This window comes from Poecilia reticulata, linkage group LG6 (genome assembly GCF_000633615.1).
Source record: "Poecilia reticulata strain Guanapo linkage group LG6, Guppy_female_1.0+MT, whole genome shotgun sequence".
In the NCBI taxonomy this organism is placed as follows: Eukaryota; Metazoa; Chordata; class Actinopteri; order Cyprinodontiformes; family Poeciliidae; genus Poecilia; species Poecilia reticulata.
The window spans coordinates 26,719,340-26,745,415 of NC_024336.1; the positions used below are offsets into that span (position 1 = coordinate 26,719,340).

The 26,076-nt window shown below is 38.3% G+C and overlaps 3 protein-coding genes across 6 annotated transcripts; 1 reads left to right on the forward strand and 2 right to left on the reverse strand.

The window, feature by feature from the left end:
• Positions 1 to 2,023: 2,023 nt before the first annotated feature.
• On the forward strand, positions 2,024 to 7,124 carry LOC103466461 (protein regulator of cytokinesis 1-like). The gene is made up of 14 exons (XM_008412029.2): positions 2,024 to 2,187; positions 2,550 to 2,682; positions 2,773 to 2,895; positions 3,485 to 3,718; positions 3,795 to 3,965; positions 4,035 to 4,184; positions 4,274 to 4,421; positions 5,043 to 5,179; positions 5,256 to 5,351; positions 5,440 to 5,586; positions 5,672 to 5,782; positions 5,875 to 5,970; positions 6,123 to 6,281; positions 6,935 to 7,124. The coding sequence occupies exons 1-14, from the start codon at positions 2,177 to 2,179 to the stop codon at positions 7,004 to 7,006; spliced, it is 1,788 nt and encodes a 595-aa protein (XP_008410251.1). The 5' UTR covers positions 2,024 to 2,176; the 3' UTR covers positions 7,007 to 7,124.
• On the reverse strand, positions 6,661 to 11,987 carry LOC103466462 (ubiquitin-associated protein 1-like). The gene is made up of 6 exons (XM_008412030.2): positions 11,764 to 11,987; positions 11,535 to 11,684; positions 10,575 to 11,177; positions 9,088 to 9,258; positions 8,431 to 8,532; positions 6,661 to 7,373 (listed from the first exon to the last, which is right to left on the reverse strand). Exons 2-6 carry the CDS (start codon positions 11,658 to 11,660, stop codon positions 7,239 to 7,241), a joined length of 1,137 nt encoding a protein of 378 aa, XP_008410252.1. The 5' UTR covers positions 11,661 to 11,684; positions 11,764 to 11,987; the 3' UTR covers positions 6,661 to 7,238.
• Positions 11,988 to 12,426: 439 nt separating this feature from the next.
• On the reverse strand, positions 12,427 to 25,857 carry clpxb (caseinolytic mitochondrial matrix peptidase chaperone subunit Xb). 4 transcript variants are annotated; one of them, XM_008412031.2, is made up of 15 exons: positions 25,587 to 25,857; positions 23,637 to 23,747; positions 22,636 to 22,796; positions 22,416 to 22,530; positions 21,014 to 21,168; positions 20,776 to 20,935; positions 19,415 to 19,456; positions 17,736 to 17,912; positions 17,453 to 17,617; positions 16,447 to 16,535; positions 15,221 to 15,385; positions 14,844 to 15,143; positions 14,681 to 14,773; positions 14,487 to 14,593; positions 12,427 to 13,498 (listed from the first exon to the last, which is right to left on the reverse strand). In XM_008412031.2, exons 2-15 carry the CDS (start codon positions 23,725 to 23,727, stop codon positions 13,408 to 13,410), a joined length of 1,911 nt encoding a protein of 636 aa, XP_008410253.1. In that variant the 5' UTR covers positions 23,728 to 23,747; positions 25,587 to 25,857; the 3' UTR covers positions 12,427 to 13,407. The 4 variants fall into 4 exon arrangements, with proteins under 4 accessions (XP_008410253.1, XP_008410254.1, XP_008410255.1 ...); XM_008412032.2 differs by having other exon boundaries at positions 23,673 to 23,747; positions 25,587 to 25,856; XM_008412033.2 differs by lacking the exon at positions 19,415 to 19,456.
• Between the last annotated feature and the right edge of the window lie 219 nt (positions 25,858 to 26,076).

Sequence of the window (26,076 nt, forward strand, 5' to 3'; positions counted from 1 at the left end):
ACACACACACACACACACACACACACACACACACACACCAGCAGAAGAGAGAAGCTAATGTACTCTGTAGCCAATTTAAAGCATGACTGAAACAGAAAATTCAGCAATAGACTGTGCAGCCATGAAACATGAGTTCTGGAGCAGAACTGCAGCTGCAAGCAGATTGTAGAGGCATGTAGAGCGAGTCTGTACCTCAGAGAATATATTCAAAACTCCACAGACTTCATCTCTACACCTGCTGGACTCGGTGAACACCTGGGGAAATAAAACCACCAGTCACACACAGGGAGAATCCTTCATATGAATAATACCACAGGCACAAACTGGCAGCCAGCCTGCATGGAAAGAAAGTCAGTTAGAACTTAAATTAAATATTTTATCAAGCAAAGACATAAACATTTATCTGTGTGAAGTATTAGCATAGATATAATACAACTATAAATATATGCAGGTGCCACAGCTTTTATCAGTATTGGGTAAAAAAAGAAGGTCCTGGGTCTGAATCCTGGTTGTTAGCCCTGTTTGTTGCTCTATGAAGATTTAGCAACCAAATGGATGGATTAACCGTAATTTCAAATATAAAAGGAGTGTAGCAACAAAAAAAAAGATAGACTAAGTTATTCATAATCCAGATTCATTTCTACACACAAAAACAAAAACCTTGAAAGCTAAAAATGTAAATAAATAAACATTGAAAGTTGTAGCTAAATAAGTTTGTGTAGAATAAATAAGCCAAGGTTTGATTTGTCCAACTATTGTGGTGATCTAGACCTGGGTTTGGAAAGCCTAAAAATCTTACAATTAAAGTTTGATGACTGCAAGGCTTTCTACAAATCACAAGCTGAATTTTAGACAATGGTTTTGACGCTTAAGGCAAATTTATAATTTTAAATAGCAATGTTTCATTATCATAATTTGAAGGACTTTCTTTGTTGATATTAGAATGTGTTTAAGAATGAAAAAAGCAAAAACAAATATTTTTAAAAACATTCTTTATCATCTGAATCCTAAACAGGCTGCTTCATTTGTTGGCTTAGCTTTTTTTCTACAAGAAACCAAATAGTTACAGATCATTAAATGCATTTAATTAATATTTTCTCAACTATTGGCCTGACTTGATTTGACCAGTTACATATGAAAAAGCACTGATGTGGTTCCTTCTTTGTGGTTTAACAAATAGATTAAAAGTTTCATTAACTCATTATGTGTTTTAGGAACATTTTTCAGTGTGATCCCATCTAAGTGTGACCAGAATTAAGTTTTGCTCATAAACTGTAGTCACGGGTAGGACTGGATGTAATGAGGACATATTGGTTGTAAACGTGTGGATGAAATCTCCAAATATCATTTTATTCACACTCACCTCTTTGAAGATTTTACTTTTCACTGCAACATTTTCATTATAGGTTTCAAAATTTTTATTGCTTGTTTTTTCCTGTCTTCTTTCAATTTATTCCCATATTCTACTAAGCCAGTTTTAAAGCTTCATCTGATCTAGTTTCTTTGTCTACTATTTGGGTTCAGGGATGTTTGTTTCCCCATTGGCATCGTGGCCGGCTACGTCATCAGCCTTCGGCAACATTCGGATCTGTTCGTCTAGCTCTGTATCTGTCTCATTTGTTGCACTTACTGTTTGAAATGTGACAAAATCGTCTAAAAATACCCATTGCATTTAACAGATTTGAAGAGTGGTGATATATGGGCTTTGAAAGCAAACTTTACCAAAGCGCTGAATCGGATGTTTCCGTCAAAGGAGTGTTTACATGCAGGACGTAGACAGGAAAGACGGAAAATATGGGGAAATTCCCCCTTAGCCCCAAAGAATAGTAAAACAATATTGCTATCGGATGCTTTGTCTTTTGAAAAAAATAAAATAAATTCCTTTCACGTTAAACTTACAAGATTTTTATAATAACGAGAGCAGAGGGAGTTTTGCGCTATACGTACTCCAATCCTGATGGGGGGAGTAACGAGCAGGGCAACGTGTGATTACGCATTTTTAACCAGCCAATCAGCGCACAGCTATTGTCGGTTAAAAATTTGAAAAAGACTCCACAAACGGTCAGCTGTAGCCACACCAGGTTTAACGCTATTAAGCAATTTCTGCGAGAGCCACAGACTACATACGGTTAAAGTATTTCTTTTGTAACTAATTTGGCTTATCTGCGACGGCGACATGAGAAAGAGGTTAGTAATTATTATTTATATATATATATATATATATATATATATATATACACACTTTGTGTTAAGGAAACTGTTTTCTACATTTTTTAAACATCCGTTGTTAGCCTAAAAGTGATGCCTTTTGACTTAAAACAACATATTTTAAAACGACCAGGGTGTTGTTGTTATCTGTATTTGGGAATGGAAACTATTATTTTACTAGTTAAATGCCATTTAAGAGTTTATGTGTAGTTCAGGGTAAGCTGCTAACTAAGGTTAGCTTAAAGGGAGTCTCGTTTTTAGTGTACCACCAGACCTTAATGTTGTCTTTTGTGTATTAAAATCGCTAAAGATTGATAGCCAGTCGTTTTTCTTTGTCCCAGTCAAGTCCATGCAGCAGAGTCCGTCTCCTACCAGAACAGGGCTCTAGCCAGGATGCAGGATATTTGGGAAGAAATAGGGATCTCTGAAGAGAAGCGGATTCAGAGAACCAACGTTGCACATAAGTACATTAAAGTGAGTGTTGAAAAACCAACCAGCCAATGTTGAGCTTTTATTTTTATGTATTCTTGTGAAATAACCTCTTTTGATTCTCGTTTTGTGCAGGGCTTGCTGGACATGATGATTGTTGAGGAGGAGGATCTAAAGCAGCGGTTGCTAAAAAGCATTGAGTCATGTCAAAAAGAGCTCAGTCTTTTGTGCAGTGAACTGCAGCTGCCGCCCTTTAAGGTACAATCAAAACATCCTAAGCATAGTAAAACATCCTAATATTTAGTGCATTGTGACAAAAATGCATTGTTTAAAAAAAAAAATTAAGCTTTGTTACGGACGCCATAAACCTTTTTCTGTCTGTCTTTGTATGGAAACATTTAATGTTCAAAGTATAGTGATCTTGAGTAAAAATGCCACATTTCACTTTTTTTTTTTGCTTTTGTTTTGTTTTAATGCTTGTATTTAAAGCAAAGACAACAGTACTTCTAACAATTAAAAAAAAAAATTATGCCAAAAAATTATTTTAGTACTTGACTATGACATAAATGCCTGTTGAATTTAGTATTTTTCTGGTGCTTATTTTAATTTTGGAAGCAAGTTTTTCATTTCACAGACCCACTGTGTTCAGAAAGACTTTGAGTTTGTTCTTGGCATATTGACTGATGAGCACTAAAACTAAAGGCTGGTCTGAATCACTGTCCTTAACGGCTTTTTGCTGCTTTTTAAATCTCATGAGAATCGCTAGACGATCACAAAGAAATGACTTTTGCTTGGCTAACTTGAATTTAGTAATTCCATCTTTTACTAAGGTTTTTTTGGCTTGCAGGAGGAGGAAGGCTGCACAATCCTCCAGATGGAGAAGAACTGCCGCACTCGTCTAGAAGTGATGAAAGAACAGAAAACGCAGCGAATGGAGGATCTTAAGGGTCTTGTCGCCAAAGATCGTGAGCTGTGCGACATTATGTGCACCACGCCCTTTAGCATTGACCAGCACGCCGTCCCATCGGTGAAGCAGCTCGAGGCTTATCGTACCTACCTTGATGTGCTCACTAAAGAGAAGGTACTTAGGAAAAGCTTTTCTCAGTGAATCACTTTACCTTTGCTCTTTAAACTTTCATGCAGTGTTCTCTTTCCAGGAGCATCGTCATGATGAATTTGTGGGAACCAAGAAAAAGATCGTTGCTTGCATGAATGACCTGGAAAAGAGTCCTGAGACCAGTTTCGAGATGGATGTGATGTGTGAGGATGAGGAGGCATTTTGTCTGTCTGATGACAACATCACTGCCCTGAAACTACTTCTTAGTCAGGTTAGTTTGCTTAATGTGTTTATTGATGTATCAGAACTATGTGTACAGTATAAAACATTTTTTCTCCAGTTGCAAGAGCGCAAGACGGAAAACGAGCTCCTTTGTTCAAGCTTCCGCACAAAGATCCAGGAATTGTGGGAAAGGCTTCAGGTCCCTCAGGAGGAAAGGGAATCTTTTTCTGAGCACATGCTCGGCTCGAGGAAGAAGAATGTTGAGGCAGTAAGAAAGCTCCCTCGTTTGTTCAAACGGCAATTTTTAGTAAAGGTGACACTTGATCCAAGTTGTGGTAATTTAAACTCTATTTGCAGCTCCAGGCAGAGGTCCTGCGGCTCGAGTTGTTGAAGATGCACAGCATGAAGAGTTTCATAGAGGCCATCAGAGCAGAGATTGCTGTTTTGTGGAAGAAATGCTTCTATAGTGATGAACAGCAGCGCGCCTTCTTTGCATTTTTTGACGGTAAATAGCTGTGGGTTAGATTAGGGATGCACCGATCCAACATTAGTCCGTATTGTTCCCCATGTTCTATAAAATAGAACATGGGGTATCGGTGGTAATGTGCCTGATACACAAGGCCAGATGTATTCAGTCCAATTCTATCCTTTGTGCTCTGGGTGACGGCAAGTTTTATTAGTTATTTTACATTATAGTTAGAATTTCTAATTGCACTTCTGAACCATTGGACAGAAGATTTTTGCAGGTTTCTTTTATATATATATATGTATATGTTTGACCAAGGTAGTTGACCGTGGTACTTTTGTCAGTAGATTTACTTACAGATTTACAGTAGATTTACTCCCAATTGTACTGACTGAACAAATTAAAGTTGTCGTTACATGTTTAGTCGAGTTTGTGAAGGTATTGGTGTATTTAAGTGTGCTTTACTTGTGTAGAGTTAAATCAATCTACATTTATGACCATTTTTTAAAAAAACCAAGTCTGATCTGAATAAGCCAATACAAGGATCAGATATCTGTATCAGAAGTGAGGGAGGGGGGAAGTGGGTCGCTGCATCCTTGGTTTAGATGGATGCTGCAAATGAATCAAAATGAGTTACAGTTTCAATTTTTCTTCCTACAGATGATTTTACTGGGGAGCTTCTGAACCTGCATGAGGACGAGGTCAGATATCTGAAGAAGTACCACGAGGACCACAAGGAACTGTTTGAGGGAGTCACAAAGTGGCAGGACAACTGGGACTTGTACTTGGAACTAGATGTAAGGAATATCCAACTTTAAGGGAGAAGGCTTTATAAACTTCATGTAGTGATATCTTAATGTTTTCCTATTCCAGAGAAAGGCCAATGATCCTTCAAGATTTACCAACAGGGGAGGGAACCTCCTAAAGGAAGAAAAGCAGCGAACTGAACTGCAGAAAAGTTTACCCAAGGTGGATAAAAATGTTTTTGTAAAACTGTAATACCACCTGTTGTCAGCAGGTGGAGTAATGTGTCTAACGGCTTATAAATGCTTTTCAGTTGGAGAAGGTTTTGAAGGCCCAGATCGATAGTTGGGAGGAGGAGCACGGCAAAGAGTTCCTTGTGAACGGACAGAAATTTCTGGAATATGTGCAGCAGCAGTGGAAAGAACACCACGAGAAAAAGGAGAAGGAGAAACTTGAAAGGGTATGGCTTTTATTGCTTTAAGTTTGAATCTACTTTAACCTATGACTTTCAATTATACAAACTGATTACAAATGTTTCCGAATAGCAAATGAAGAAAACTAAGCAAACACAAGAGGATATGCTGTATGGAACAATGATGAGAACACCAACTAAACGACGAATTGCAGGCACTCCCACGCCTGGAAAGATGAGGAAGGTGAAATACTTATGTGGCTTTTATTTCTTTTTCCAGAGTTATTGCTCAGAAATGATAAGGGAATTAAAACTGAAATATTTCTTGATTTTTAGATGAATAGCACTTCGACCTTTTCCACTCCAAGCAGCATTCTTGGTGGAACCATTTGCCAGACGCCCTCAATGAAACCACCTCTGTCTGCCAGCAAGGTTTGTCCTCATCGTCAAACACCTTTTGTTTTCATTTTAAAGACAATAACATACAAACTATACACTAACAGCTGAATATATACCAACCACTATCTTGCTATGTTAGTTACATTGAGACCAAAAGTAATCATCACTTCCTGTTCTTGTTGCAGAGTCTGCGAACCCCAGGACACGGAAATACGATGCGGGGATTAGAGCGGAATAAGGAAAACCTCTCCCATCTCAGAAACCCTCCATGTGGCACGTCAAAGTCTCTGGATGCTCAAGATCTCACCATTAACTCTATTGCTGGCTCCTATTCTGAATTTGCGGTAAATTAGGTTTTACTTGCATTTAGTCCTTGATAGTGAGGCTCTGGGTTCAGGAAGATTATCATTTCACATCAAGGAAGAGTTTTGAGGAATGTCCTTCTGAGTTTGTTTGACTGCAGATTATGAAATATCGAGTTTGTATTGGAGTGCAGATATCAATAACTTTCTCTTGCCTGAATGACAGGTTGTTGGATCTACGCTGGGTTTTAGCACTTTGAAATGACTCAAATTGTTAGTGTGAGAGAACGTTTATGTTGGTGTCCACAATTTCAGAAGAGACTGTCATTTGGTGCTTCTTCATTACTAATCCCCACTTTAATTTATTTTGGTTGTGATTAGTCTTACAAAATGAGACTGGCCCAAAAATAACTACAATCCATTCTGTTGAAAAAATGTTTTTTATTCAAGTCAAGAATGCATTTCTCTTACAACAGACCAAACTAAGCATAGAAAATTATTTTACTCTGTCAAAGCAGACGGCTGCATTTCCTACCCATAAATGGATAAAATGGCATGCCAGAGCAAACAAAAGGAGACCAGTAATTTTAGTATGTTAGAGCAATTGTGAATCGTCTTAAAATAATTTCATAAATTGGAACCTCAGAGATTGTATTTCACAGCATTACTAGGTTGTGTTTTACTTGTCATTGCAGAGGGACCTCTCAAAGGCTGCTACATCGTCTGTGGAGACGGGGCTGCTGAACTCCACTGTCAGCCATCAGTAACTGTTCAAAGCAGTTTTCACTTCTGTAAATGTCCTGTCATAAGATTCTGTGGCATTTTAATGCTTTTTTTATTATTTATTTGCCACATTTTTATTTTTTGAATCTGTCAATAAAATTTCAAAAACATTTGAACCAAGACTAATTATTGACGAGTGTAAAAGGTTTTCCTGTTTGCTGCTGCAGCTTGGGTCAAATGTTTGAAGCCAGACGCTGTGTCTTCAGACTTGTCTGTCTAAGCCATGCGAGTCATCAGCTCCTCTAGAGCCCGCTCACGGTGGTTTTCATGAACAAGCAGGACTTCTTTGATTGCGCTCTGCTGGAAGCCCATCTCATCAAACTGAGTCAGCAAGTGGAGGAACTCTGCAGCCTGAAACAGAAATACAAGTTACGCAAGTCGAGTTGAACAAGGGAATTTAAAAAAACAATGGCATTTAAGGTTTATTATTCCAGTAAATACTAACACACTAGTCTATATAATGTACTGTACTCGGTGATTGGTCAGAGCTCTGAGTCAGTTACTGCATGAGTGCTTCGAGGAAAACTTATTTTTTGGGCCATATGGAGATCATGAATGTCCTAAAAAGGCTGCTTGTGGCAGAATGTGTTTAACTGCTTAAAGTATAAATAAAAAGCTGTTTCCATTTGAGTACTTGAAGTAAAATATTAAATTCAAAATATAATTTGGGAGTATAGCAACAAAAAAACTGAAAATATTTAAGCACCCAACAGCAATCTCAAAATTGCCAATGGGTGCCCACCACAAAATCTTACTGTGTGCCAGATTTGGCCCCCAGGCCTCAAGTTTAACACCTGCTCTATGGTGTTCAGGAAGCCCATGTTTTATCAGTTTTTGGCTTATTGTCAGAGGTGGGTAGCACTACTTCATATTTTACTCAAGCATAAGAAAAAGTAATCATCCAAGAAAATGCTCGTGAGTAAAAAAGTACTTGGTAAAGTCTACTCAAGTACTGCTGTAACTCATCAAATTATCAATCATTTAATCTTTAAAAATTATATCAGCTGGACCAAAATATGTTAAGTGGAAATGTTTTAAGGACCAAACTTACAATAATTCATAAGTAACCATGTATAACAAAATAGGTAGAAAACTGTTTGGAAAAAAGAAACTGTTTTCCAAACAGTTAAGTTTAAATTGAAACTAAAATTGAAGTTTGTTTCAATTTAAACTTATGAAACCAACAAAAACTGCAAGTCTGTGTCTGGTGAAGAATATGTTTGTGCTTCGTTCAGTTGGTAGAGAACACCATCAGCCCAAACCTTGTGAATCTCTAAAGTCTGAAGAACTTCCCAACCCTCACCACCAGAGGACGCCTCTGCTGCTTGGGTGCTCTTTTACAACTACCACACTTAATTAATCTGTTTCTTTTTTTGTTAGCCTAAATGTAAACGTAGGATTGTTTCACCTTGCTCTCACAATTCTGAAACATCTCCAAAGCTTCCTCCACTTGTGCCTCATCATAGCCCAGCTGGCAAAGACGATCACATGCAACCAGGTATTTTAGGACCTGAGAAAAAGAAAATCAGGAAGATATGCTTGGATTTCATTAAATTAATTCACAAATATGTGCACCATTTAGAAAGGCATTTTTAGGGGCAGTAGTTTACAGGCACATTTTATCATTTTATAGCACAATCAAGTAATTATGTCACCTTCAGTTGTAACAATGCTGCATAAATCTAACACCTTGAAATTGGGCCTCTGTCTCTTTAAGAAGAGACACTCTGCCTTCAGCAGGTAACATTTCTCCATTAAGCCTTTAATAATGTTTTTTGGAGCATTTGTACTGAGAAGTTGCTCCTATGATGAGCTCAGCAGAGGTTCAGTTAAACCAGGTGTTTACTAATTGCTGCTGTTGCTGCTAGTTTGAAGAAGCTGAGCAGAGGAGAGGTGCTGTGAGGCGGAAGGTCGGTGAGACAAAATTGTATTTTTTTGTCAAACCTCTCCTACAAAGTTTTATTAACTTATTGCTGAGACAGTTTACATCAGAAAGCGAGGTTATTACTAATACTAATTGGTTTGGGATTGTTAGAGGTCAATGAGAATCTCTACAGATACCAACCTTCTCTGGGCTCTGATAGCCAGTTTTCTGCAGAGCCAGGATGGCAGTGCGTAACGGATATCCTTTCTCTGTGATGGTTTCGAGTAACTCCCTCTCCTCGTGGCTGAGAGCTGTCAGAAGCTCTGCTGCCGAGTCAAAGAAAACCCCACGAGAGCCAGGAGTTGTCAGGACCTGGCAGAGGAGAGGAAAACCAGAAGTAATCTCAGTAAAGTAGGAAATGTGTGTGTAACTTTTATTATTTATTTACATATTTGTTGAAACTCACTATGTCGTGACAATATGATATGATATGAGATAAAAGACCTGTGAAAAAGTCGAGCGCTGCCTTTTCATAAAACTAGAAACAACCAATCAGAGCCAGGAGGCGGGTCTTAGCGCTGTCAGTCACCCCGCTGTGTGGCGCTGCTCATACTCCCTCTCCGTTTGCTCTCTGAGCAGCAGCTAGCAGACCGTGTTGTGAATGCTAATGATAGTTAGCATGGCAGATAAACGGTGTTCCTGTAATGGTAAGTTGTTTCTCCGACACACATGGCGCAGTGAGTATTGACCATTTGCAACTACGTCATTTAATCATTCGAGGCCCCTTGATGGACGACGTCGGAAGTGAAGGATGGGAGTATTGAACGGAGCAGCTGAAATTATTTCTCTTAAGTTTTTTGCCAACTTACTCAGCATTATACTTGTTCTAGTCGAGCTTATTTATCTGAACGTAACACACCTGGTTGGGGCTCAGAGACGGCGGTATTTACAAAAGTTAGAAACGGACCCAGACCGCCTCCCTCCTGACGTGTTGATCAAATTACCGACTTTGCCTGAATTCACACCACATGGTTTATATCACTGCCATAAACGCCGGAGCAGCGTTAAGAACGTACAAAAGATGAGACGCTAACCAGTTTTTCCCCATACATGCTAGGCTACAAGTCGGTGGGGCACCGTTTCCATGGTTACCAATGGTTCGACGGCACCTTCTTTATAATGCAATGGTTGATATCTTTCTAATCATACTTGCTTACAAAGTTTCTAAACGTCAATGGTCTTACCGTGTAGAAAGTGTTCGCTGCAAATCCGTGATTGCACCGGGGGCCGACCCATAATAACTGAAGTAATTAAAATTAACGGCTGCTATCCATCGCCGCTTGTAATTTTGTTCCCTAAACAAAATTACAAGCTTGGTTTTCACCCTCGTCTTTCTCAGCAGCCGACTGCGCAGCACCCTGTGACCATTTTTAACTGCGAAATAAATCTAATAAAAGCGGTACTGGCTAGCACACGTGCGTTTTTTGACAGGCTTTACGGAAGAGCACAGGTTGTTTCGACGTCCGTCATGGCGGAGCGGGCGGAGTTTGGAAGAGTGACGTCACGTGAAAGGGGCCAATAAGGGGTTAAATCACGACAGGTGCGGTATGTAACTTCTATTAAAAATAAAAATACTTTTTTACTTTTATTTTATCATGATTCATCCTCCTTCCCTGATGGGAAACTACCTTTCTCCTGCGGTTTTTGACAGCAGATCCAGCCGAGGAGGGTCGTTGTTGCAGCGGCCTGGATGGAGAATTCCCGGCGGGCGGAGTGTTTTGGGAGAACCTTCTGCCCAGAGAGCGCTGCCTCTTCTTGCTGTTCTTCTGCCCCAGAGACAGCGGGCTGGCCTGCTGTGATCTGAGCTGCTCCAGCGCGCGTAAAGCTGGTCTGCAGTCCGGGAGAGAAGACGTGGCTCTGTGGCCTTTGAGGACCGGAGACAACCCCGGCTTGCCGAGGTGAGAGGAATGAGTGAGGTGCATGTCTTTGACCCTGGAGACTGGGTCACTGCGGGGCCGCTCCCTGGGGCCCCCCGCGTTATCTATGTATGAGCCATCTTCTTCATCGGAGTCAGCTGGGAGGAACCTGACGGCTCGGTGGTCCAACCAGCAGCCCTCCGCGGAGCTCAGGCTGTGACTGCGGGGCCGCGGGGGCAACAGATCCTGGCCCCTTTGAGTGAGCTTGCGAGTTTCTTGAGGGGTGCTGAACATCAGCCAGTAGGGGGGGCAAGAGGGAACCTGACTCACCAGCTGCTGCCCTGTTAAAATCCATCTCTCCAGATTGAATCCATACTGCAGGAAGAAAACAAACCTTAAATTTAACACTTTCCAAAAGTGTAACATTTCTACATTTTGTCAAGTTATCCCTATTCAGAGACGGGTAGTAGATATTTACATTTACACACTTGAGGAACTTTTTGGGGAAAAGTACCTTTTACTATATTTTCATTATAAAGTAACACTACTCTTGAGTAATATTTCTGGATACTCAATCCACTGTGAGTAACTAACTGAAAGAATAGCAAATTTACTTTTAATCAAAAGTTTTTGGTGAGGAATTTTGCCGTTTTCACAGTAAAATTAGTCAAAAATATAAGTGAAACTTAGCCAGCATTACACTTATTGGGGGGTAAAAAAGAAGAAAGCAACCTCGGTTTCCTGCATGATCTGATGGCATTGTGGTACAGAAATATCAGGTAAAGTCGACATCTGTATCTCAACACCTAACGGTCCCAAAGGGGTCTGAAAAGGAACGTCCTCCAGAATATTCATCATCACCAAAACACACCAACAAATCACCTGCGTGATGAGAGTCACAAAGAGTTTGAATATTTCTGGTTACAGGCCCCTTTTTTTTTGGCTTAAAATAATTTCTTACCTTTGCCAGGTGCTGTCTTGCAGGTCTGGAGCGGTCTGAGTCACACACAGGTGTCTGCGGTGATAAACCTCTTCATCACTAAGCCTCTGACATCATCAGTTTGTTTACCATCTCAGATGCTCAGTCGGTATAATCTGTCATGCAAGGATCTACCATAAATAACCACTTTTAATAATGCACATATGTAAAATCATAAAGCTAAATCCCTTAAAATAAATTTGCAATCCATTTTCAACTTTAATTGTAATGTAAAAAAAAAATCTAATTGATTTAAGCAATTTTGCATATATTTAAAATTATATTGTGACTTTGGATGTCATTTTCATATGGATTTAAACGGATTATGGAAACGCTGATGTCGGGAAACAAAGGCGCAGCATGAAACTTTCCAGAGATTAGCCGGTTACATAAAGCCGACGGCCGCAGCACAAGATCAGATTCATGTGGAGATGTTCACCCCGACTCATATTAGTTTCCATCTCAGAGGTAAAAAATGAATAAAACTTTGTACTCAGAGATAGATTTTATTTATATATTTTACACAATCACAAATTTAGGATTCACAGGGTTTTAGGGGGGGGGGGGGAAGTTTTCCTTGGATTTCTGTAACAGACCTCTGAAATTAACCAGCTTAGAGCTTCACAGAAAGGAAAAAAATCTGACTCAAAAAGGGAACAGATCTAGTTTAATTTTAAAGGTAAAGAGCACAGCAGCATGGTGACGTCAGAGACCTTCAGGGTGGCATCTTGACTGAACAAGTGCACCGAGGTACCATCTAGCATCAGGAAGTGACATCACAGGAAGTGATTCTGACGTAGGTGCACACATAAAGAAAGGAAAATACCTGCAGCTCTGCAGTGGGAACCTTGTTAAGATCTCTGAATGATTAGAAAATTAAAACCCAAAACCTACGTGGGTGCGATTTACTTTAATGTTCCTCGGTAGACCGGAAAGCAGAGTGGGATGTTGTACCATTTCAGTCTGCTCTGTGAATCCAGGTGAGCAGACGGCTGCAGGATGGGAGCGTCTTTAATGTGCTGGTGTGTTTCCATCTCAATGTGGTCTCCTAACTCTGGGTGATGTCTTACAAACCGCTTACAAACAATACGCGTGCAGCATAGCTTAACATTTATAACTCTTTCCACTTTGAGCACCATTATCACAATGGTGGAAAAGGAAGAAACATCAACATATTGATGCATTTGTGAAATATCATGCCCCTCGTGATTTAAGGCATTTTGTCTATCACGTCTACCCTCATTCAAGTTACAATGTGATCCCATAAATGCCATTTGCTTCCCTTCCTGCTACAGCCAATCAGCACAAAAAGAAGATACAAACTACCTACAAATATTTTTTTTTATGAATAAAATTGTATTATCTTTATATAGATAAAATGTTAACAATCCCCAGAGATTGAAATATATCATAAAAGGTCCACACTGAGTGCACCGCTAGAGATTTATTATCTGATGCAAAGAGATCAAAGGTTGTTACGCTCCCTTAACTTGTTCATCATGAAAACATCCTCGGGGTCCACGCTTTTTATTTGTCGGGTGCAGTAATAAAAACAGCTGGTGCCAAACGAGGCATCCAGGAGGTTCATGGTAACCTAATGATTTCAGGTGAAATGAGAGACATGGTTCAGTTATTAGCAGCGTCAGCCTGCCGGGGCCAGTTCTCCTCCTCGATGCCGGAGTCGTACTCCTCCTCTGCCGTATCCTTGGCGGGGGTTCTGAAATCCAGACAGGACATTCTGTCAGCGATTCACTGTCCCAAAAGTAGTTACGATAAATGATAATATTGTTCAAGTAGATCAATAAACTCATTTCAAACTGGAACTGGAAGACATTTTAAATATTCAAAAGAAAGAAAATAACAGATTAAATGGATACTAAAGTGTTTGTAAACAAAATTCAAAAGGGGGATAAAGCTGAGACTAATGAACAAGACTGAAGACTTCTGACATCCAGTTAGTAGCAGGGAGAGAAATTTCCAATTAGAAATTATCAAGCTTGTTTCAATTTATCATGCGATTAATTTATTTATTACTTTTTACGACAGCCTAGAATCAGTTAAACCCATTTAATTTTTTTGTGCAATTTCAATGATTACTGAATGTTATAAAAACAGTATAAACTTATTAAAACACACAATTTCCCCAGAAACATCACAATTATGATCTAATTTATTTTCCAGATATTCTTTTTGTTACTGCAGTCACTATGCAAACTGGGACCTATGACACTTAACACTTCATAAATCTGATCTCTTGCAAAGCAAGAAAACTTTTTACTTCAATTTTAATGTATTTCATGCAACTACGTGTAAAACACAGTTATGAAATCATAGAAAAAGGGTTAAAAATAAATATTTGAAAAGTATGACTCCTTTAGAAGTCGTAATTAGAAGGTGAGAGTCGTCTAAGTAATTCATTAGTAGAAAAGACCTGTGAAGGTCAGAGGTCAGTTAGAGAACATTAGACAGAATAATGAAGACCAGGAAACAAAATGAGATGCAGCGTTAAATTATAAAAACAATATCAAAGCTGCTGAATCCAACATTTCCTTCCACTTCAAAACTATTCACCACTTTGCAAAAGCAAGTAAAAGAATAGCTTTATTTAAGAATTCTTTTGCAACCAAAAAATGTTTAAGCGTTATGGATACTTTGCGAGGCGCTGTCCAACATGACTGTCATTCTGTGAGCATGGGAATACTGACCGGATGTATCTAGGCTGCGTTTTTCCCTGAACGACATCTTTGTCCAGTTCAACAGCACCGATATCTGAGTGAGGCACCTCAAACATGGGCTCAAGAAGAAGTTTCTCCTGCATGTCAATAATAATATGTCAATGACACAGATGACTGAAATCAATAAAGGACAATGTGCAGCATTTAGTTTGAAAACAACAAACCATAATGGATCTGAGGCCACGAGCTCCAGTTTTCCTCTCCAAAGCCAATCTGGCGATGGCTCTCAAGGCATCCGGGGTCACGTTAAGTTCACACTAAAAAACACAAAACAGACGCATTGATTAGGCTGCTGCTTTCCTGCATAGGAAAGCTCAGAGCCCTTACTTTGTCCATGCTGAACAGAGCCTGGTACTGTGGAACCACAGCGTTTCGCGGTTCAGTCAAGATTCGGACCAGAGTGTCCTCATCCAGGCTGTGCAGAGGAACGACGACAGGAAGACGGCCGACAAACTCCGGAATCATGCCGAACTCGATCAGGTCCCTCGCCTCGACGTGCTTCAGCAGCCGGTCCTTCTCCTCGATCTCCGCGACCGCGTCCGTCTCGCCGCTGCTGTTGGCCAAGTCTGCTGCTGCGGCCGCCCGGCGACCTTTCCCCAAGTTAGAGGGCGTTCCAAATCCCAAATACTAAACAGCAGAGACACGCGAGTGTTGATCAGAGATTAAACAAAGTCTTGTCTGAGTTTTACGGGGGTTAAATTCACCTTCTCGTTCTTCCGTCGGCTTATTATCCTGTCGAGGCCGTTGAAGGCTCCCGAAGCAACAAACAGGATGTTGGTTGTGTCGACCTGCACCGTTTCACCTCTCAGCTTTCTGGAGTTTTTCTCTGGAACGTTGACGATTGTACCCTCCAGGAGTTTCAGCAAACCCTGACACAGAAGAGGAGGGAAAAGAAGAAGGAAGGCGACATGCGGTCATCTAATAAAGCAAAAAGAAAAAAACTTTATCGTACGAAACATAAATAATATTCATTCTTTCTTTTGGTTTTAGTGATTTATAAGAATCTTTGGGTAACGTTCCATAAATAAATGCTTTTTCTGGAACACCGGTGCTTTTTCAAGAAGAAATGTATTTTTGACAAAATAAAAAATAGATACTTTTAACAGAAACATCTCAAATTAGGGGTTTTCTGGACAATCACCAATCTTTAAAAAACCTGACCTGCCAACTCAGATTTTGGCCAATACTGAATTTTTTTTGTCTGAAATGTTGCTAAAAAATAGCAAGAAAGTCGCTGAGTTGGTAACGGTGGGGTTATTATCGTTAAGTGGAAACGTGCAGACATGACCTGGAGGAAGAGTCTCACAGCAGAGCAAAAGAGGACAATGTTATGTTTATGTTTGATTCATTGATTCATTTATTCATTTCAATAAAATCAAAACAATTATATACAATAGAGGAAAATATACCAATCAATAAAGTGATTGATTTTTAGCTCTTTACTAAGGTAGATAAAATTGGCTGATCTCCCAAAACTGAGAAAATCTGGGCTGATTTATTGTTATATAAAGTAGATTATTCCTAGCAGGTGATGCCATAAGAATGACTGTAGTGCAGTTAGACCCATTTGAGTAAAACAAACTGATTATGTGGAGAAAAGTGAGGCTTACAAAATCAATGCTAATATAAAGTTTGCCTTCTTGCTCTGAGTGAAAAATGCAGATTTCTGCCTGGTAACTAAGAGTGACGGTTCATTAAAGGAAGCTGCTTTTTTCTTTGTTTTATTTTTTTCCTTTATCAGACAATTACAGCTCATATATTCTCCTCAGTGCTCCAGTTTCCACAGGAAAGTTATATAAAAACTGTCATGACAAAGATAAAAATCTGATTATAAATAGCATACGACTAGCAGAATTACATTTTTAAAATACCAAAAATAATAAACCCAAGAGCTGCAGGCTGTTTTGGGCTCATGCATTAAAACACTGACCTGCTGAACTCCCTCTCCTCCCACATCTCTCAGCTGATGGATCCCAGGAACGCTGCCAATCTTATCAACTTCATCCAGGAACACAATACCTGCACGTCACAGAGGAGGACAGGACTGGATTAACATCTTACTGTTATGTAATAGCTCCCGCCATTAAAGCATATTAAGTCTATTTATTATTTTTGTTCAGTCAGTTGATATAACATACTCAAGGCTTACTAAAAGACGTCACTATGTTATGTCTGAAGGTTTTTTAGCATTTGCACAAAAATGCTTTGTTGCATTTCTTTATTCAAATGCAACAAAGAAAAACATTTTTAAAGGTTATGATTACAGCAGCTGACCAAACTCTTTCACTTTACTTACTGAAATGTTTCAATTTTATTTCCGAATGAGCATGCAAATTGTCAACAAGTCAGAAAACAAAACAGACAAAACAAAAAATGCTAATCCACATATGTTAAACAATTTTATTGTTTTTGTTGTGTTTTGTCCATTTTAATGTTTACTTTCTTGTTTGTTTGGTTATTCTATATTGTTTTTGTTGTTATTCGTTCTATTATCTGGTTATTTTGTAGATCAATACTCCTTTATGCTTTCTTTTAGTCTGTTATGTTCATAGTATGTACACTAACTGGTGAATAAATAATTCACAAAAGGTAAAATGTTAAAATTAGGTGTGATGTGGCAAATCAGATTATTGTCCTATTTTAGATACAAAGCAAATCTCGTAAAAAAATAAATTAAAAAAATCTATTAAAAGTTAGTAAGTTTTTTATTTTTAAAAATGAAAAAAAAAAGTACATTTCAAGACATGGAAAACAATAAAAGTAACTTCTGGTATTTAGCGATGCTCTCATGGAAATAACTACAGATCACCAAGTATTCCAGCCATACCATCATGTCAGGTCTGCTATAATTAGAAACATTTCCACTCACCCGTCTTACTTAACACACGTTATATCTGGAGATGAAATGTGCTGTTAAATTTAGCCCCTGTGCCCACCTTGTTGTGCTTTCTCCACTGAGTAGTTGGCATCCTGCAGAAGTTTGGCGATGACCGACTCGATGTCCTCGCCCACATATCCAGCTTGAGTGAGGGTGGTGCAGTCGCAGATCGCAAACGGAACATCAAGACAGCGGGCCAGCGTCTGCGCCAGCAATGTTTTTCCTTAGGAAGCAAAAAAGTTTTCATTAGTAACTTTAACCAAAAACTTAACTGCATTTTACAAGACACATCTGTCATGCATGAGTGCTGCATGCTGGGAATTGTTTGCCAAATCACCAACCTGAACCGGTAGGACCGAGGAGTATAATGTTGCTCTTCTCCAGTTTAATCTCGGCGTGAGTAGAGTCCAGGACTTCGCCGCCCCTCTTCTCCTGAGGCGGCTGCTGACTCGCCTGCTGCTGCATGGTGGCGCCCAGAGCGTTACCGTGGGGACTGATCCCTGCGATCTGCAGCAGTTCTGCAAAAACAAACGGGCCACCTGGGTTAGCGCGACGGCTGCAGAGCAAAAAGTCACTGCTGTCAATGGTGTGTGAGGCAGCTTGATTGAAGGAGCAATTTAAGCATGTGTGAGGTGAAAATACACGAGCTGGGTCGGTTCCAGAGGAGTTTCTGTGCGGCAGCTTGATTGAAAATAGCAAGACGGAATGTAGGTTACACGTGTGTGGCAATGACCCGTTAAAACCAAAGCATTGTGGGTAGTTTTCTTGGGTTAAGTGAGGGCTGTGTAAATGTTTCTCTAATTATTTCACTGTCCCTAAGATGTATTTAATCTGATGTAGTAGAAATGTACATTCTAGACTGTATTGAGCAAAAAAATGCTTTTGAAGAAATCTGCACTGTTAAAAGTATCAAAGTAAAAAAAGTTACTGCCTCGTTATGACTAATTTAAAATATTTTTAGAATAATTGTTTCCAGTCTTTGTTAGCTTTGGGTTATCATCATAGGAGTAAAAATTTCTGAAGTTCACAAAAGGGATAATCAATCTGTAATAATGTTGAGTATCATTCTGAATTTCAAGGAATATATATTCATATCAAACAGCAGAAAAAAATAGATTATGAATCCATTTGATGAATAATAGTTCATATTTACCCAACATCCATAAAATACTGACAAACAAAGCAAGCTGGTTCCCTTATGCCACGATCAACTCCATTTATTTTGCTACAAAATACCTTTAGAGAGAAAAAAATCATGCAGCTATGATGTCCTGGAAAAGGGACGACAGGTGTGAAATCAGTAGCAGATTATTTAATGACAGCTTATTTAAAAAAAAAACAAAAAAAAAAAACACATTTTTATTCTTGGCCCAAGAAAACTCTTCTGATGTTGTTTCTGGCTCAGAAGAGTGACGACTGTAGCTCATATTCTGGATAGATGTGTGCTGAACCTCTGACTCCACAAACTATTGATTAAGGATTTACTTCAAAATCTTCTTAAGGCTTTGATTCGCCTCTTGGTTGATTACCTTTTTTCTGCCCTGTTTTTTCCTTCCACCTAACTTTCCATGTAAATGCCTGGATACAGCACTCCCTGAACACCTTTTCCTCCTTGTGTGTGGTGCAGATGACAAACAGTTCAAATGCTCAACAATTGTTTGGTAAGCCACGACAAATTATTCAAAATAATTTGTTAAATTATATCATTCTGGTAATATATATATATATATATATATATATATTTCCCCTTTTTTGCATAAATTACTGAAATAAATGAACTTCAATTAAACCATTTTATTGAAACGCACCAGTAGTACTAATTATTTTTCAATAGATTAGGTTGTAGATGAACCCAAACAGAATTATTATAACAGGAAATTCGCTGTTGTCTGTACATTTTGGCATTTGCACAACAGACAGAAGCATAAAACCCAGAGACCTGCAGATAAAGTGTTGTGACTTTAAGTCTGATAACGGTGAGAACGTCCGTCAGATAACGGTGAGGAGGTCAGTGACTTACTTGTGAATCTGTATTCATCCTCTCGTCTTCTCATCTCTAGCTCTACAAGGAGAGGATCAAAGTACTTAAAACAACAATACCACTTAGCATTACCACTAAAACATTATCAAAACAGATTATTGAACAAATGCCAAATCATACAGATTCATGGTGAGCCCATGATTCAGGCCGTCAGGTGTTTGTGTGACGCAGAGGAGACTCTTGACGTGTTCAAAGTCTGAGTTTGTAAATAGTGAAGATAAAGAAAAATCCTCCATGAAGTCACCGTTAGGTTTTTAAAAAGGTCGCATAGAAATGCCCTGTTAAACTATTTCAAATGTAAAGTTGCTACAATTGAGCATTTCAATGCTTTTTTTATTTGAAAAATTACGGTTTTCATAGAAAGTGGTTTATTACAGGCAAAGTTATTTCCTAAATGAACAAATAATCTAAAATGGAAAGTTTAGTTTTCAATAAATCTGCTGTTTAAATCTGCTTAATACCCATAATGCCTATGGGGTGTAACAAAAACATCACAATCACAGTTGCACTGCAGACCATGCACAGCAGAAGGACTGTACTACGGTCTGAAGAGCTAAAAAGAAATTACAAGGCAGCTTATTGAATTTGTGGCAAAATTCAATAAAATGCAGAATAAAGCAGCATAAATTTGATTTATGAGGGTTTCTTGAAATTAATACTTCATCCTGTCTTGTTCTCGTAAACTCAATATCATCTCTTCACGGCTTTAGGGATTGTTACACCACCAATACTGATAAATCTACATAGAAATACAGTTATCTGACCAAATAGTGATTAAAATATCAAAATTCAACAGGTCTGACATCATCTGTGATGCTTTTCAATTTTTGGAGTCTTTAGAAATAAACAATAAGACAAGCAGTCTTTAATGTGAGAAGGATTCTTATAAGGTATTCTTGTTCAAATTGAGTCATTGCTCTACTGGCTACTGTTCTGTCAGCCCATCAATCATTTACTCACACTGGAATGGAGCCATATTTCTGTATTAATTCAGTCTCATAAATGGACATCTAATCATGAACAGTACATTTTGTCAGACATCACATATATTGCATCACTACTGTAATCAACATCTATGTGAGAATCCCTAAAACTATCATTGTGATCCGAGATAACAAACAGAAAATGTTATAAAGTACATATAGTGATATTTGACAGGATGTGGTGAGTTTGGAGCTAAACATATTTTTTCTAACACAGGAAACTATCACTTCGTTTACTCTTATTGCCCTATGATGTTGGTAAGAACTGCAAGGTTTGCATTTTCACTACAGAGTACACAAAAGATTACACATTAAAGAATATGTATTGGTTTAGCCAGTAGTGTATGGTCTGCTGACCTCGTGGCGTTAAAGATGGCTGCTTCTCCACCTCCACCTGCTGTCGGCTGCCTGCAGGGATGTTGTTGTAGATGCGCTTGTAGTGATTATACACGGCCACCGCCAAGACCTTCTTTGCATACGACTGGCCAACAACATACTTGTCCAGATAGGCATAAATCTAAAAATACACAAAAAATTAAATAAAGAGAACAGCAAAATGTCAAAACATTTGAAATTATTTCGACACATCTCTTACCTTCTTGGGAGGCGGAGGCGGTTTCTGCGCGAAAGCCCGTCTGACCAACTCGGCTTCTGATTCGGTCTCTTTGTTTAGCCCTTTTTTAGAGTCCGTTTCAGACAAGACCACGAAAAAGTGATGACACTTCTCACATTTCACAAACCGTGTTGATGCTGCAAAAAAAATAAAAAATACAAGCATTTTTAAAGAAAATAAAATTAGTGTTAGTTCATAAACTTGTTGTACAAAGTTTTAATTGAAAAATACGCATATAAAATGAAAATAAATACATGTGCAACTCCGGAACAAAACAGACCAATTAAAGCTATCAGTTTCTCTGATTTTAGTCTTTGTAGGTAAATGTTTGAGTAAAATTAACTTTGTTCTTTTATTCTATGAACTACTGACATCTGAAAGTCCAAGCAAAAAATGTAGTATTTATTTGTGTTCAAAATAGTAAAAAGGATAAAGTGCCTTCAGACTTTGAATAGTCAAAATAGAAAAAGTTCATATTAATTTAGAAACAACAGTATAAATGTTTTAACTCAGGAAGAGTTCAGAAATCAACATTTGGTGGAATAACTACGAGGTTTTCAACGTGGTTCAGTGCAGCAGTCTCTTAATTTTTTCCAGAGCCGTATACGTGTAGCCCAAATCCTCCACAAATTCAAATCTACATTTTGTCCCCAAAATAAACATTAAAAGTAATGTTTTGACTCAAAGGGAAATGGTGTTAATCAAAACAGCAAGAGTTGAGTGAGATATGGATGTGCAGCCTCAGTTTACCCAGTCATTAATTAAAACTGAACAGTCCAAGTTTGCAACAGGCAGAATCTCAATAAAAAAAATGTTAGGACGTCTCAGAGGTTTTGACGAGCAGGAGATAATCAGCTCACTTGCAAAAAATGCAGAAAACAACCAAGAGAAAACAACAAAATCCACACAGCTCCTGGTTGTTTGTGGTGCTCATTTAAGTGCTGTGTTTGCACTTCTGTTTATCTAATCCAGCCCACGGTTTAGACTACAGGAAAGAGTGACAGCTGGTGTGAGCGCTTCAAAAACAAAAGCACAGAGTTACGTAATACAGAGAGAGTTTGGGCAAATTAAAACCCAAAATAGTTATTTTCCTCACACTTTTATGTATGTTGATAACATGAAAAACTAACAACAATATTTCAACATATTTTGGGTCATCTTTCAGAATCTTTTCATTTTGTCTCTGTAGTCGTGTTTTCATCAAAACATTGCTGAAAATGAGCCATTTATGTTTTGAAACCATAAATCAATGCTCAGTCATGTTATCGCTTGTACTGACTCCAGAAATGTATTGAACAAATAATAATCCGACTTTCACGTAGTTTTAAACATTTCGTGTACCCCCTCTGTTTGTCCTAGATCACGTTTGACCGGGTCAACTTACATACAAAGGTCTCTACATGTGTGCAGGGGTCTCCGCATTTGGGGCAACGTAGCTGGCTTCCACCTTTTCCTGACCCTCCAGAGCCAGACATCCTCTTCCCATCACCAACACTTTTCTGTAGAATTAAGACACATAAAATTAAAGAACTTAAATTGGGTCCATTTTCTTGATGGTATTAATTTTTAGAGGGAATAACAGATAGAAATGGAAGGGGGTTTACTTTTCCACTGTCACTCCCACTGTCCTTTGTTGTCCCATCTTTAGCAGCGTAACAGACGGCCGTTTCTGAAAACGACCTCACACACACACGTGGACGAAAATGAGCTTCCCGAGACCCCCGACGACTCAGGGAGAACAGCTGGAATCGGGAACATGACAACCCTGAAAGACAAGAAACACTCGATCAGGGAAAACTGTCTGTCCACCAAATAGTTCAGATTACTATAAAATGTATATTTTAAATATTTTAAAAATTAGAAAACGGAAACCACACACAATAAAAACTCTACTAAACACAGACTTTGGTCACTTTATCCCTTTGCTATTTTGAACATTTGCAGTTTTGTTCATTTCTGCATAAATTTTCTTGTGTCCAGTACAAAAACGAGCCATCTGCCACAGAACATTTTCTACCAACCCTGAGGCGACGTTCTGACTCTTGGAGACTTTTTGTACCAGCTTTGACACCTTTAGTGTACTGTGGTTGTGTTACACTGAATTCAGCGGTTCCTCAGATTTTATTTTGGTTTAATCAGAGGTAATAATGTCTCATACGTCATAAGCGTTATAAGGTCCAAACAATTTATGGAAATCAAACAACAGCAGGTATATGTTGATAATTACATTCTGTCAATCAGGTGTAGTGACGTATTTACAATTATTCACATGTGACCATAAGGAAAAAGTAGAAAAATTAGTATCAAAAGAAGCTCAGATTTTCACATAAATCTTTAAAAAACTACAACTTATTATAATATAATTTGAGTGGGGAACATGTTAGCTAAACCTGCACAAATGTTCATAAATAAATGCTCAGATAGATTTTTTTTCCTGTAAGTTCCATAGCTGCACAAAAAGGCCGTGTGCTGCACCATCCTTGGCCTATCTTTAGCGTCCCAACTATTCCAGAGACTGTTACAGCTGCTGTTGACATTAGCAACACGACTGTCATAACAAATAGTAATCTAGGTTAGCTAAAACAAATAGCAAAGTGTCAAGAACCTTTGGTTGGCAGTATGTGGACTTTCCCTTGCTTACCTCTGTGAGCAGAGTTTAGGAGCAACCTGGCAGCCGAGGTGCATGGACAGGACATGTCTTCTTCTGTCTGAAACCCTGAAAATGAAGATTAAATGTACACAGAGCAGAGAGACACAAAGCTACTTAGCCACAGGTTAACATGTACCAACAGAAAGCAACAAAGGCCGGTGTTCATCCATGTTCTGTCTGATTTTGTAAACCAGACAGGAAATTACCACATCCCAGCACCAGAATTTCACTTCAGGTTTCACTACGTATGAACAATTATGCACTGACAGGAAAACCTTTGAAAATGTAACATTTCAAAATAAAAACATGAAAAACGTAGCAGACATTAGCATCTGCCTTGAGGCACAGATCAACTCTTTTGAGTATTTACTTGATAGACATTGCATATTTTACACAAACAGTTGGTGGAACATTTATGTAAATTAATACAAACAGAAAATAAGAAATTTTGGGGCTTTTTTGCTAGAGGCCTTAACATGGGGACTAGTTAAAAAACTATTGCCTACAAAGTTCTAAGTCAGACACAAATAATCTACACTAACAACAGATTATATGAAAGAGAGTTTGTGAAAAATTCATCTAAAATACGATGGATTTATGGCTTTATTTAGGTGGAAACTACCTTAAAAAGAGTCAATTTTAAAAATTACACTGCCTAGCGATTAATGTTACAAAGTAAACAAAGTTTGTGAGTCATGAAAAATTCAACTTAAGACCTACAATGTGGTTCAGGGTAAATAAAATCTTCACAAATCACAAAGTGTATTTTACAGCATACATAATTCTGCCCAAGAACCTAAAAGACTGTTAAAATTGGAATATTTAGAGATTTAAATAGATACAATGAAGGTTTTACAAGTCACAAAATATATTTTTAAGATCTTGCATGAATGTAAAATAATTCTATTCCAGTTTCCCCAAACTAGGTGTTGTACTTTTTAATCTGGACCTCATCTAATGTGAGTAAGTCAAAATGTAATTGTTTTGACATTTAATATTATAGATAAATATTTAAAGAGTTCAAAATCATTTTTGACACAATATGAAAGGTATTCAGAATAATCCAGTTCAAATTTGACCATTTTAAATATTTCACATTTTTAACTACTGAGGATCAAAACTAAAACGCAGTGGCAGTTGTTTTAGTTTTGGGACGATTAAAATTTATTGGTGGTGGTGTGAAGCCAAATGTAAATGTAGGTTATAACTCCGTATCATAGTATATTTCACTGTATAATTTAAAATAAATGAATATGCACTGAAATTTAAAGATAATAATAAAAGCTACTAAAATGCATTGTACTAAAATAGTCAACTGTACAAGTTGTATCTACTTCAGTTTAATAATAACATTATATTCAATTAACAGCTTCTCCTTCATATTTTAGTGTATTTTCGGGGTATTGCCATTAAAAAATAATACCGCATGACCAATATCCAAAGTAAACAAAATTGAACCGGCTTGTCTAAAGGCAGCTGTATAAACACCTGTAGAGCGATAAAACTAGATCAGGCAACAAAATTTGACATAACACCCAAGATCTGAAACATTTATTCCTAACGTTAACCATTAGCATTAGCGAAGCAGCTCGTTTGACAGCTAAATAAAGAAGTTAACTAATGCTCATTAAATTAAAAACGAGTCTTTTATAAACGTAATGGGGTCCAAAAACTACTGTACCATCTAAACTCCTGTTCAGACCAGTAGTACATGTCAAATAAACAGTGATAGGTCACTGGTTAGCTTTAACTAGGCCCCTGCCTGACACGGCCAGGAGAAATGACAAACAGCCACCGATGAACAAACGGAGAAGCAAAGCTTTTTCACTACGCTAAACAACTATTGTAACTTAATTATATCATATTACAAAGTGCACAACTAAAAAGCGTGCAGGTTTTACTTACAGTGCCCGTTGAAACTAGTCGCGTTTTGACAGCCTCCTCTAAAAAACAACAAATTTGCGAAGTCACTAGAGCTGTCACTCTCTTTTTTTTATTTGGTCACTGTGTCATATTAGCACGCTATTATATGAATTATGAAGAGTTAGCTTCCTTTAGGTCGTTATTTCCCAGGTGGGACACGACCTAAAGTGATGTAACGCCTGCTGTTATAAACTAGGTTACATCCAGCTAACCAACTAGCCTCCCCTACAGGAACGACAGTTAACTGGAACAGTTTAAACCATGTGAATGGGACACAGCAACATGGAGGTTCCGCCAGTGTCTACGTAGTTCATACCATCCACACACATTGAGATCTACTAAAGTGCAGGACGTCACTGAGGCGTTCAGGAACACCTCGGAATAAAACCCGTTGCAAGCGGATTGTGAAATGTTGCATTTAAGTCTACGTGGAAAAATTAGTATCAAAACAATTATGTAACTTATTGTGCAA

Excerpts from the sequence above, each read along its gene's own strand:
- LOC103466462 (XM_008412030.2), bottom strand. The coding sequence starts at position 11,660 with ATGATGAATATTCTGGAGGACGTTCCTTTTCAGACCCCTTTGGGACCG. Across the intron at positions 11,178-11,534 it reads AGATCATGCAGGAAACCGAG|TATGGATTCAATCTGGAGAG; the intron begins GTTGCTTTCTTC and ends TTCTTCCTGCAG. Across the intron at positions 8,533-9,087 it reads GCTATCAGAGCCCAGAGAAG|GTCCTAAAATACCTGGTTGC; the intron begins GTTGGTATCTGT and ends TCTTTTTCTCAG.
- clpxb (XM_008412031.2), bottom strand. The coding sequence starts at position 23,727 with ATGTCCTGTCCATGCACCTCGGCTGCCAGGTTGCTCCTAAACTCTGCT. Across the intron at positions 21,169-22,415 it reads ACATGTAGAGACCTTTGTAT|CATCAACACGGTTTGTGAAA; the intron begins GTAAGTTGACCC and ends TTTTTTTTGCAG. Across the intron at positions 20,936-21,013 it reads CGCCTCCGCCTCCCAAGAAG|ATTTATGCCTATCTGGACAA; the intron begins GTAAGAGATGTG and ends GTGTATTTTTAG.
- LOC103466461 (XM_008412029.2), top strand. Across the intron at positions 3,719-3,794 it reads ATGTGCTCACTAAAGAGAAG|GAGCATCGTCATGATGAATT; the intron begins GTACTTAGGAAA and ends TTCTCTTTCCAG. Across the intron at positions 5,587-5,671 it reads AGAAGGAGAAACTTGAAAGG|CAAATGAAGAAAACTAAGCA; the intron begins GTATGGCTTTTA and ends GTTTCCGAATAG.